General features: G+C 36.6%; 1 protein-coding gene across 2 annotated transcripts in view; it reads left to right on the top strand.

The window, feature by feature from the left end:
• The window catches only part of klhl4 (kelch-like family member 4), a 94,305-nt gene that overhangs the window by 64,194 nt on the left and 16,173 nt on the right, over positions 1 to 13,938 (top strand). For both annotated transcript variants that reach the window (XM_041220513.1, XM_041220514.1), the window contains exons 2-4: positions 4,416 to 4,589; positions 10,455 to 10,591; positions 12,181 to 12,377. In XM_041220513.1, the coding sequence (XP_041076447.1) occupies positions 4,416 to 4,589; positions 10,455 to 10,591; positions 12,181 to 12,377 (508 nt within the window). The remainder of the gene's footprint in view (positions 1 to 4,415; positions 4,590 to 10,454; positions 10,592 to 12,180; positions 12,378 to 13,938) is intronic.

The following is a 13,938-nucleotide window of genomic DNA, read 5'->3' as shown; positions in this document are numbered from 1 at the left end:
CATGGATACCCTTCTGATGGTAATATTAAAGAAGACGAGGTTCAGCAGTAGTTATTTTATTTCTTTTAAACGTAGTGTTTCAGTGCTGAACAGAGGTTCTATGTTGTCATCCGTTTCTCCAGGTTCTCTGAGATACAAATTTACCAGCTTTACAAGTTGTTTTTTTCTGTTTTTTTTTTATTTTTATTTTTTTTAACATATTCTCATTTTATTGATCACTAATGAACATTTCTCTACTGTGGGTATCAATCCGAGTGAATAAAATGAGACATTTTGTGTTTGAATTGAAAGTGATGGTCTAGAATAGGCTAAAGTTCAATTATATTTTCCTCTAGAGGAATTATCACATTTTGATGTCACTACTGAGGTATTATGCCTTTTTTTATTTTTAGAATGGATCAGGATGCAAATATAGCCTTCACCCACCCTATATATATATATATATATATATATATATATATATATATATATATATATATATATATACACACACACACACATATAAACTGCAGTGTACAAAATTGAAGGCATATGAAAGAAAAGCTTTTAAAAAAAATGTACACAAAAACTTTAAAAGATTAAAAAAAAATTCTGGATGTTTCGGGCAAAAGCCCTTCTTCAGCTGTTTAAAAAGAAAAGTAAACACAGTGCAGTAAACTTGTTGCTGTTCAAGAATTATAATTTAATCTAATCTCTGTTTCAGAATGAAAGTATATACAAGTATTACATCATGGTCTATTACATGGATATATGCCTTTCAAAGGCAAGCATATGATGGTCCCATTTTAGATCACATGCTAACACCCATTACTTGAGTGTAAACATAACTATCGAAGAAAAAACAATTCAATGTGAGCACAAGTTCAGTCATTCTCAGAAGGATATCAGTTCTTTCACTATCCGTTCCTCAAGAAAGTGTTTTATTACAATTGTTCCTTCATTATTTGGTATAACAGTGTACAGGCTTTTAATGTCCATTGTAAAAATAATAATATTATCAGAAGGGTGCTGTTCTTTGAAATTATCCAACTGTTTTAGAAAATGTGTAGAGTCTTTAACATAAGAAGGCAGGGATTCAACAAGGAGTTTGAAGATTTTATTAAGACATTTGGAGATCAGTTCTGTTGGACAGGAACAGGCTGATACAATGGGGTGGCCTGGATTGTTTGGTTTGTGGATTTTTGGAAGTAAGTAAAAAGGACTGCAACAGGGGTTTTCCACTATTAGATTATGTGAAGAGGTGGGTAACATATTGTTTGAGATAGCATTATTATTAGTGGAAATGACAGTGGCCTGTAAACAGTGAGTGAGATCTTTGCAGTTCTTAATGTAGAAATTAGTGTCAGAAAGTTGTTGTTAGGCTTCTTTTGTATAGAGGTCTTTGTTCCAGACAACTACTGCTCCTCCTTTGTCAGCAGGTTTTATTACAATGTCATCTCGGTTTTGTATGATCCACAGTGCAATGTGTTCCTCTTTAGATAAGTTAAGCTGTTTCATAGGTTGGTTAAAATCTATTTGTTGAATTTCTCTTTCACATTTGTGATGAAAAAATCTAGTGTTTGAAATTCACCTGAAGGGGGTGTCCAGGTTGATTTAGTTTGTTTGTATTGATGAAAAATATCGGGATGCATGGAACTAGTTAGGGGAGTAGATGAGGTATTAGGATCAGTTTCTGTGAAGGTGAGTTTGTTTTGTTAGGATTTTTGCACGCAGAACTCATGATGTTCCTTGGATGGCCATTAGTGTTGGAGTTCAACTGTCAAGTTCTTCAGTATATTTATTTGCTGCTGGTCAGACTTTGGTTCTCGTGCAATGTATACTATTAATTTTTAAATATATAGGGTGATTAGAAAGTAAGTTTATGTGGTAAACTTACTTTCTAATCACCCTGTGTGTGTGTGTGTGTGTGTGTGTGTGTGTGTGTGTGTGTGTGTGTGTGTGTGTGTGTGTGTGTTTGTGTGTGTGTATCAGTTCTGTGTTAGAACCCTTGCAGCGTTTATATATTTCCGGTATTAGCTTTCAAAATCACTGTTGAGTTACTGCACGATTAAAACTGCATGCCTGGGGCTTATGAATAAAATATGTTGACCCTGAGTATCCTGCATCCATCTGTGCTAAGCTGTGGCTACAATGCTAATTTATTCCCTGAAACTCCGTTAGAAATGCAGTGGCCTTAGTTATACACAATGCCTGTTTCAATTACAACATTCAGGCACACTTACAAAATATGTATGGTATATATGTAAAAGGTATGATTTTTAAATGTATGTGTATGTGTTTTAAATGTAGAACTTAGGGAGTATTTTTCACATACTTTGTGGTGTGTTTAAAATGGAAATCCTCTTACATTTTTTAAGTTTGATTAAATAGCGGTAATCGAAAATATAACAGAAAAATAGCACATTCCTGTATTTTAATAATCAGCTATAGCTTGCCAAGATAAGTCACATCCAAATTTTTAGAGCATTTTACAGCACAGTAGAACCATCCTTGATTACATTAAACTCCTGTCCCTGGTTATTTCCAGATAACCACTAAAGGTGGTTGTTGCAATCACAGTGGATTTCCTGGTTCTGTAAAAATCCAGCTTTTACCTATCCCAGTGGAATAAAGGTTGATCAAATCAACCCCTTAGTGCAGTACAGTACATACATGGCAGATTCATGTTGATCAATACAATTAATTGTAATTGTGTAGTAGTTCTAGGTCTAGTAGTTTATGTATGGATTGTTATTCATGTGTTTCTGTTTTTAATAATGTATAGATACCTTAACCCAATTCTACTGTAGACCTGAAGGTCTTTTCATTCTGCTGGGATGCTGATAATCAGAGCCATATGCACAAATAAATAATTTGTTGTAGAAATTATGAAGTACGAGGTTTATAATAAATTAAAATGATGCCATCGAGGTTAGAAGGCTACAGTAAATGAAGCCATGTCCATTATACACATGTAGTTTCCACACATCGGTAATATAAGCTCACACTGAAAATGAGAAGGCTATTAACTGTTCCAAATGTGTCTATCTATGAATGTTTATAACATGCACAAATAAGCATTTTATTATTTTAGACACTAACAGAACATGTTTGACACAGGTTGTTGCATTTTTTGTAGATGATATACAATATACAATTCCTTTAGAGGTGCGTGTGAAAGGTTCATTGATGTTGAGTGATGATTTAGTGCCTTTGATCTTTGTTTGGGTGTAAATGTATTTACAGGTAATACATCATGGTCTATTGCATGGAAGGGTGCCTTTTAAAAGTTCACCGGAACATACATTTTTGTACACTGTAGTTATACCTTTTTGTATATTTTACCATATACTGTCAGGAGTGATAACTAAATGTTTTACTCTAGTTTACTAAGATTAATTTGTTAATCTTTCCTAAATTTTCAGCTTGTACAAACATATGCAGTTTTACAGCTTTCCATACAGTATGATGTGACAACCAATATAAAAGTTGCAAGCAGATTTTCTCCATGAAGGACGTTTTCATGGAGTGAAACACTTGGCATGAATTGCCACCAGTCTAAAGGCTTATTTAATTCATTGCAATGCCATGCAAATGTGTAATCTACTAATCTGCTGGGAGCGAGGCTCAGCATTAGCATTCTGCAATACTGTCGGCTCTTAAATGCCAAATTCCAACTGAAAGTGAATGTCTGTCTTCTGAGAAATCAGTTTTAATTGGAGATGACATAGCTTGCTAAAATGTAACCGAGGCTTATTGAAATGTCATGCTATTTTATTTTTTATTGCAACAGCACTTTCCTGAATGTTGGTCTTAAAAAAAAAAGTGAGGTCTCTGATGTCAAGCAGCTATCTCTCCTGTTCTGAAAGGTGCATATGTGATTCCAAATGCCACAAATTATCCAATTAAGTTAGCTTTAATTGCTGAGAAGCATTATAGGTAAAAGAAGGGGAGGGTGGACAGTAACACTCGCACATCTAAAAAATATCCCTTCATTAGAACCTTCAGCCATGGCCAGCACTGGTTTTAAACTCATCAGATGAGTAGGCTTTCATCTGGTAGAGCTGATTCAAGAGATAGCATTGCGGAACATCATTATGCCAATTATAAAAATAGTACATTTGAATTTGGCCCCATTCAGTTTACCTGGTCGGTTATTTTAATTTATTTATTTATTTATTTATTTTTCAAAATCTGTTTTTATGACTAAAATGTAATATACATGAACAGTTAAAAAAAATATTGTATTAAAAAACAAAACAGGTTAGCACAATGTATGAGTTAAATGGTATACGTTAGAATAATTTAGCTCAATATTGGCGTTATGAGATAAACTTTCTATTTTAATACCATGTCCTTAAAATGCCCTGTGTTTTTCTAAGCTTAACTTGAATTTCTGTTTTAATGACCGCTCTTTTTTTTAAAAATTTCTGCAGGTTATCAGTAAGCAGCTACTCTCACGCCACGATGAACTCCAACTGCTCTGATGAGTTTTTTCAAGCTATGAATCATGCCGAGCAGACTTTTCGCAAGATGGAGAACTACCTCCAACACAAGCAGCTGTGCGATGTCCTCCTGATTGTGGGAGATCATAAAATCCCAGCACACAGGTAGGACTTTAGCTCACTTTACCAGTGTGTTTCACACTGGATGAAATAGGCAAAACTAGTCTGATGCAAGCTATTTTAAAATATGATTATTGTAGGATTACCTGCAACACATATTAATGTTTTTGCATTCATTTGGCATATGTTATTTGTTATATCAGGATTATTTTGTTGATCAAAATTGGTTGTTTGCAAGAAACAAAAAAAGCTGATTTCTGAAGTGTGATGCAGATGTGATGTCCACTGCAGCTGATAGGTATTTTTACACACTCTCCAGAAAATCAACCTTGATGATGCAATTTGCTAGAAAATTACCTTATATGTTTGACATAGCGCCCAATTCATATTTGCACCCAGTTTTACTGCCAAAAGGTTAATAAGCTCCTAAATCACTTTGGTTAATGTCACACTCTGCTTAATATCAAGGAAATGTAACAGTCATACAGCTGATTTCCACCCCTACTAATATCACTTCAAAATGCTGCAACAACTGTCCTGTAAACATTCTGTATACACAGTGCTTGACAGCCTTGGGGACACATGGTCATCCAACTTGACTTGTGGAGATTAGAAATGTGTTGTCAGTGTTTATTTTCTACCTTTGCGTATTAAAATGAAAGTCTCGGAAACTAAAATATTTAAGCGTAGCCACAAAGGCTGAAATAATTGCTCTATCCGAGAAAGAAAAAGAAAAACAATGCTTGCTTACAAATTTTCTTCACACCTGTCAACGATCAAAGATTCTTAAACAGGAATGCAGTTTTGAGCCATTGTCACAGCTCTCAAGTGACTCCTACTACTACAAGAATACATATAGGGAAGTGCAAGAACTTAGATGAGAACTTCATTTGGTTTAAATGTGTACATCCTTTTTTAGTTTGTTCGGTAATTGATGAACTGATAATGTCAATACTGCTTATTGTCACAATGTATCCATTTGAAGTGATATTAACTGGGTTTGACCTGATATACACTGAGTGTACAAAATATTAGGAACACCTGCTCTTTCCATGAAATAGACTGACCAGGTGAATCCAGGTGAAAGCTATGATCCCTTATTGATGTAACCTATTAAATCCACTTCAATCAGTGTAGATGAAGGGGAGACAGGTTAAAGAAGGATTTTTAAGCTTTGACACAATTGAGACATGGATTGTGTATGTGTGCCATTCAGAGGGTAAATGGGCAAGACAAAAGATTTAAGTGCCTTTGAACGAGGTATGGTAGTAGGTGCCAGGCACGCCATTTTGAGTGCATCAAGAACTGCAATGCTGCTGGGTTTTTCACACTCAACAGTTTCCCATGTGTATCAAGGATGGCCCACCACCCAAAGGACATCCAGCCAACGGCAGGCCAGTGGTCAAAAATGGCTCATTGATGAAAGAGGCCAAAGGAGGTTGACACGAATTGTGCAGAGCAGCAGACGGGCTAGTTAGTCAACTGACAGTCCAGTACAACAGTGGTGCCGAAAGACCCATAAAAGAATGCACAACTCGACGTACCTTGACATAAAAAACATTGCCTGGTCTGATGAATCCTGGTTCCTGCTGTTTCACACTAATGGGAGGACTACGGTATGGAGAAAACTGAGTAGGTGCATCCATCATGCTGCGTGTCAACATTGCAGGCTGGTGGTGATGGTGTGATGGTGTGGGGTGTGTTTTCATGGCACTCATTGGGTCCCTTGATAAAAGTGGAGCAATGTTTGAATGCCACAGGATGTCTGAACATCATTGCCAATCAGGTGCATTCCTTCATGGCAGCAGTGTATCCATTTGCTAATGGATTTTTTCAGTAGGATAATGCCTCATGCCACAAGGCAAGGATTGTCCAGGAATGGTTCTACGAACATGACAGTGAATTCAGCTTACTGTAGTGGCCTGCCCAGTCACCAGATCTCAATTCAATTGAGCATCTGTGGGATGAGATGGAATGAGCTATTCGGAGTAGAGATCCACTACCAGCCAACTTGACGCAACTGTGGGAAGCGTTGGAGTCAACACCCTGTAGAGTCCATGTCCCAACGAATTGAGGCTGTTCTGAGGGCAAACAAACCAAGTGGTACGTGGTATAACAAACCAAGTGGTGCTACATCGATGATTTCACAGTGGCCAAATAGCACCTACTCTCAGGTAGACACTCTTGTTGAAAGGTAAAGAGAAGATTGAGAGAAAAAGCACCTGGGCATGTACACAGAAAACAAATAATATTTTTTATTAGGATAATGCAGATAATATAAAGTGCTTTTTGAGTTTGACAAATGTTGATTTGTATACTTTATTAACATTTCATTGTAGATAGACTGCTGACTAACTCCACAACACTGTAGAATCCTCTATTAGCACCACCGGTACTGCATGTATCTTTAACTCGTTTTTTCATGTAATCAGAAGCCGAGAATAACTGAACTGATTTTTAAAAACATATTTAAATGGTCTAGGGAAATACAACACTGTCTCTTTGTATTACTGTCAGGTAAGTTATATTTTCAGTTCACCACAAAACTGAAGACCCCAGAGAAAACAAGCGTATATAGAAAAACCACAAAAACAGCCTTCTACTTCAGAGAACTTTGAAAGAGGACTGTAAATCTTTTAATTCAAGAATGGTATTTGTTTTCAAGGATTGAGGCTCTGTACCCCGTACAAATAAATAATACAGCATAAATATAAAAAATATTGTGCCCCGATTTCCAAACCAATACTAGCTCTTTAAAAAAAAAGTGACATATACATTAATTGTTTTATGCATTTAAATTTCAATGTTAAAATACATATGGCCTCCTATATTCAATTGATCTACACAGTGACAGATCTAATTACTGCGGCAGTTAAATAGAGTCCAGGCTATACAATTCAAACATCCAACAAATCATATTAGCATCTAGTTTATTTGTCACTGTAAAAAAAAAAAAGAGATTTTAATAATAGAAGTATTTATTCAGTCATTGTTTAGATTAATTGAATAGACCTCATGGTGTTTACACCAAGCCCTGAAAGAATAAAATAAATAAACACAAAATACAGAAGGTTAAGAAGCACATTTCAGCTTGTTAGGTCCTCGGGAGGCAGATGAGTTGAGAGCAAAATAATGACTCCACTAATTCCTCAGCTGTCTTCTTAACTATCTCTTGAGGAATGGTTTACCAGCTGAAATATAGCTCCTGACCTTTTCTGTTCCTCTTCTGGGATGTTTCCTTGATCCGGTTTTGTTGCTCATTTTTAAACATGGTGTGAACCGCATAGTGGAATGGCATACATTACAGTATACACAAAGGAACAAGATTAGTTTTGGTTTATCCATGTTCCTAATTGGGTTCCTAACATTGATCCTTTTCCTGTCTACCCAAAATATCACCTTTTAGAGGAGCATGTGTTTTATGTCAACCCACGGGCATCATGAGGCTCAGAGGCTTTGCCGCCTGATGTGATCACTTGCAATGCATTGTTTGTTTCAGACCAGCTGCAGAAAAAGACAGCGGTGGCAGAGGTAAACAATGCTCAGTGCAGGGATGTTGTTTATAAATCCAGTTGTAACCTGCATTATAGACTACTTGGGATCTTTCAGCCAATCAAAGCACACATTTCACCTTCTGCATTCCATAACACACCATGGAGAAACCCTATTCTTGATATCAACCGCACCGCTTACAGTTTTTACTGTGCTGCGTTCTCCACATCAGAATGGTTGATGTCAGCTACTTTAAAAATTAATACCTGAACCGTCTCTCTGAATTCAAAATGGTGACATCACAATTGGCCCTGTACCTAAACCACGTAACAATATTCTCTCTTTATCAACCTTTTTCCCTCTTTTCAATGAAATTGACAATCACCTAAATAAAGACTGGATTGGATTAAGGCTTTCAGTGTCACCACATTTTTTTTGTTTAAACAAACAACAAATCACACATGTATTTATAACTAAAATTAATTAATTCACATAAACATTCAGAAATATGTTAATACATGCAAGAAAATGCCTCCACTCTACCCGATACAGCCATATAAGAAAACCCTAGGACAAAGGGGTGGCTGGGGTGTTCAGGTTAGGATTGCAGCGCACTTGCAGAGCTCAAAGGGAAAGCTCTCAGGATGCCTGCCAGCACAGCTTTATTGTAGTGTCACCTTCTGAGCCCTACACTGACAAAAAACAAAACAAAAAAAATGTTCCTTTGTTTTCTCTGTTTCACCCATTTCTCGTGTATTTGTTTTCCGGACATTATTGTTCTTCTCTTTTAAACACCACCCCCTGGTTTCCTCCCCGGACTAGACTGAGGAAGCATCTCTCTATCCTTTGTTGAAATCCTGCATACAAAGAAAACAGAGTATACACAGTTACTAAAGATTGAAATGTTTTGTTTGAATCATTGGGAATGTTATGCTCAACAGAGTCACTTCCAGGGTCAAGTTAATAGTTTCCATATCATAAGAGCTGGTAATGCTTGATCATGTGAATTTGCTGACATTTAGAAAAGAAGGGCAACTCTGCTTAGACTGTTTAATAGGCTGGTATCTTTTTTATGATTATGTAGTGTAATGTAATTAGTTACACTTTACATTAGGGCATTTTTAGTATCGATTTACTTTAAGTTGGGCAATACTTTTTTATGTTAGAGACACTAAGGGGTAGGTTTACTAAAGTGTTGTGCAGCAGTTTTTCTTTATGGTTCAACCTTAGATGAATATGTAATTATGGATATTCCTGCATACATTTTCAAAAATGGGGTGATGATAGTTATTATAATGAGATGTACTAAAACTGCCAGCAATTGCAACACATACAATTGCATCAGTTTGTTAAGAACTTTTGAAAGAACGTTTTAAACAATCGCAATTATTGCTGGCATTTCCCAGTCCACTTTTTCTCGTGCGTTGCCATTACCTAATTTTCACTAAAGTCAGGGTGTGCTTACAAGCCTTGAAAATAAATTTCTATGACATTTCTGGTTTCCCCAACATTTTGAGAGTAATAGACTGCACACTAACCCTTCCAGCTCATTCTGATGATCTGTATAGGATCATGATCTATTTTGTGTTAATTGTCTATGGTTACAATGCAGCAGCATGATTTATTTTGTGTTACTGGTAGCCTACAGGCTAAAGTAAAAAGGAAGTGTGCTATGTATTAATTAGATTTTACTACTGTACTGTATAATGTATAGGCTTACTGTACAGATTTATCTTTTTACATACTGTAATGTGTAGCCTACCAAAAACACATTAGTGTTATTTCAGCGCAATGCTTTACATTTTAAATGCATTGAGAACTGTAAATGTATGTGTGTTATCACAGAAATGAGTTTCAATCAGAGATTATTATCACTTCTGCAGATGCATAGTTGGGATGTTTAGTAAGTCATTAAATTATGTAACCTTTAGGGCTGTCTCTAAGCAAGCCTGTGAAAAGTGGGATTTCTGTAATGAGGTAATTCTAAGAATTACTATGTGTGCTCTTGGGGTATGCACCAGTAATTTCTTCCTCCCTGAAACAATGCCTTCAAAGTAACCAAGCTTTGCTGTCCTTATGACTGGCATGGTCTGAATGTTAACTGCATTCCTTCATCTTGAAGTAGGACCTAGAAGTGTAGTATTGAAATATCTGCTAGGAACTCCATTTTCTTCACTAATAACTTCAGAAAAATAAACATGGGTCATTGTGCTTGTGCGACCACAACTAGTCTGGTGCCCTCTGAGTAAAGGTGGCAAAATGATTGCTTGATTTTAGCAGCTGAAAAGAGATATTGCACTTGACAGCAGGAATAGAGGTTGCCCATTGATCTTAAGTCTCCTTGAACGGTATGTGGCTTGCAGCAGTGAATGAGAAATAACTAGGAGGATAACCTTTTTGTTTTACATGTGATTCCAGGCTTGTTCTCAGTGCAGTCTCAGATTATTTTGCTGCAATGTTCACTAACGACGTACGTGAGGCAAAACAAGAAGAGATTAAAATGGAGGGTGTGGATCCAGATGCTCTTAAAGCTCTTGTACATTATGCATATACTGGTGAGTGCTAATCAAATGTTTATGACTTTGCATGAAATCAATACACATTTTAAGTAATAAGTAAAGTACAAATGCAGGAGCTATAAATATCTGTAGATGCCACTGCCTCTGTGTTATTGGATAGGACATACTAATTTATTTGTATTGTTAGTATGCTTATTGATGTACGAAGTAAACCCTTGCTGTGAATCATGCTTTTATAAAAGCCTAGCACACATATTAACATGAGCCCACTATAATTTACAAACAACGTATTGGTTTTCAGAAAGGGAACAACTGGAGATTTATTTTCACAAATTCAACCAGCCATTATTTATGTTCTTCCTTTGAGTATAAACACCTCTTTAGGATATTAAATCTTCCTGGAAAACATGTCCAGATTTATTGTAGCTGTGCTTGTACATAGGGATGTAATGGAGCAACTTTAAAAGGGCCACTCAGGAATCTGATAACATCATAAGAGGCAGGACCCCCAGCCTCTGATGTCTTCATACCTCAGAGCATGGCCCAAAGCTATTGGTAATCTCCACTTAAGATAAATGAATGCTGTATTTAAAAAAACAATCCATGTCACTTATGTATCGCTGACAGTTAAACACTAGTAACCAAATTCAAAATTTTAACAGTAGGTGGGAGGGGAAGGGTTTGTTTCAAGGGAAACCCTTAATTATAGCAGAGGCAAGCTACCTAAAGTCCCTACCCTTGACCTTCAACACCCTTAACCCAAGTTGTGATTTACCCACCTTAATGTCCATGTTGATGTTCACCCAAGTGTAATTATAAAACCACCCACTAACACAAAATCAGGGACTTAATTCAGCAAGCATCCCTAAATTAGCAGAACCAGGCCATTGCACCTACTGTACAGTATCTATAATCTGGCTATTGTTTTGATAGACTAGGTGATAAAGCTGGATTTCCAATACAATAAAAACCGATCTGAACACCATTCTTGATAAGAATACTGTTGCAGGGATTGCCCCACCCTCCCTCTGCAAGCAGGTTAATTCAGTTTAGTAAAGTGGCTACATTGGGCAGTGGAATTATAGCTTATGAGAAACTAATTTGAGTTGGGATACTAGCTACAGCCAAATGTGTCCAGACAGATTTGATTGTATTCACTACATCCGAAGCTTCCCAATGCTTTCAGGTACTATAACTGTCTGTTTTCTTTAAGAATTAGAACTACCAGAATGCATGGAAATCTGAATAAAAAATAAAACCCTGAAACCTCAATAACTGTCCCGGTGAGCCTGAAACCATGGGATCACTCAATCAGTCTACTGTTACCGTAGATAACAATACACATAGAGTAAGGGCATCTGTCAAGGCAAGGCATTAGACAGTGGGGCAACACATTCTAAAATGTTAGTTTTATTTTATTGTTATGCAATGGAAAAAAAAAAATCCTTTAGATTACAATGACCACATTTCATTACTCTGTTCTTTTTCCAAAGCACCAGCACGCTGTATATGTTACTGATGCATTTACATGGATATCAAATCTCTCCCATATCCCTAGACCAATGTTAACAAAACTTTGTTTTAACATTTAGCATAAGACTCTGCTATTTTTAATACTGATATAGGTGTACTGGAGCTGAAAGAGGAGACTATTGAAAGCCTCCTTGCTGCAGCATGCCTTCTTCAGCTTCCCCAAGTGATTGAGGTGTGCTGCAATTTTCTTATGAAACAGCTGCATCCCTCCAACTGCTTAGGAATCCGATCATTTGCTGATGCACAGGGATGCATGGATCTGCTAAATGTGGCTCACAGTTATACTATGGTAAGAATATAACAACGTATATATTTAAATACGACAGTAGTGGATATTTACACAGCAGTGGTATGTTATAAATCAATACATGGTGTATACGATGTCTCACTGTATGTGCAGTGCAGTTTGGGCTGCTTAAACTGTGTGAAATGATGTAATATGATAAAAAAATTGTTTTATAATTTATGAGGCTTTATTTTACTGTGATATACAGTATTAATACACATCCCCCCATGATAGTTAATACACATTTATGAAGTTGCTATAAATATGGTGATGGACTATTGGTGTACAGGAACATATCTGAGGCTGCACTCCAATGATTGGTTCTCCTGCAGTACACACTGTATAAGATCACAAAGGTTCAAACAGTAAGATTATTTTAACATAGCCATGGTATTTACACTCACCTGATATCTTGTGGCAGGGTGGAAGCCCTGCTTATGTAAATAAGTGTAAGGTTGGCAGGGATGGGGTTAAATCTGCCCCTGCCTGCAATCACAGGGTGGACATCACCTAATCAGGTAATTCAGTGGCCACCTGTATATAAAGAAGACAACATTAGTTGTGTTGGAAAAAGAGAGTTAGATGAGTATAACTTTGTTTGGGTACCGGGATTTAAGAACCTTTAGTGAATGTGACTGCTCAGCCTAAGGGTAAATGTTTTGTTCTGGTGTTTTGTTTAAACCTTTTATTTTGGCTCTCGTACCAGTTTATTTGTTCCTGTGTTTGTTTCTTAATAAATTTGGGCAGCAGTCTAATTCCTGCCGGTACCATCTTGGGCCACAGTGCCATACTGTCACATCAGCTTTAACCCCATCCCTACCAAGCTTACACTTATTTACATAAGCTGGGCTTTGCTCTACCACATCCTCCATGAAATACTCCCTGAGGTGAATGTGTAAGTGATGTTGAACAATCATATGCCTTCATTAGTGTTACAACTTTTAATGGATGCAGCATTATATATTATGGTCTTTGTAAACTCTAACTCTAACTTAGAATATATATATATTCTGCAAAAATTGAGCATAGTTCAACAGGAAATGTTTGTCTAAAAACTGGCAGGAGGATACCAACTCACATCAGTGGTGTGAATTCAAACAAGGAAAATGTGATAATGTCTCAGATTACTAGCAACTCTAAAGACGGCACTGAAGAACAAGTTAGGAAAAAACATCTGAAGATGCCTGGTTATCTGTTAAAAGACATCTGTAGCGCCTGTTTACATTGAGCACCAGCTGCCTTCCAGAGTTCAAAGTTTAATGAAATCAGAGTAAACAAAGTGAGAACTTCCTGTTCAATTACTTCAATCATTGCCACAGATTCTTAACAATTTCCTGGCTCAGTATCTTTCTCAAACAGATAAAATATACTGTTATAAACAGCAGGCTATTTTCGTAAAACCAAATGGAGCAGGTTTCCTGTGTGGGACACAAGGATGTAGATTTAAAAAAAACTAAACAAAAACAAAAACAAACCATGCGAGTGATAAAAATATCTGATATACTTGCAGGCCATTAGAAAAAATTAAATCGGAAACATGATGGCAAAGATTAGTATTGCTGCA

This window comes from Polyodon spathula, chromosome 20 (genome assembly GCF_017654505.1).
Source record: "Polyodon spathula isolate WHYD16114869_AA chromosome 20, ASM1765450v1, whole genome shotgun sequence".
Taxonomy (NCBI): domain Eukaryota; kingdom Metazoa; phylum Chordata; class Actinopteri; order Acipenseriformes; family Polyodontidae; genus Polyodon; species Polyodon spathula.
The sequence above is the reverse complement of the archived record's forward strand: the minus strand, read 5'-3'. Positions and strand labels throughout refer to the sequence as shown.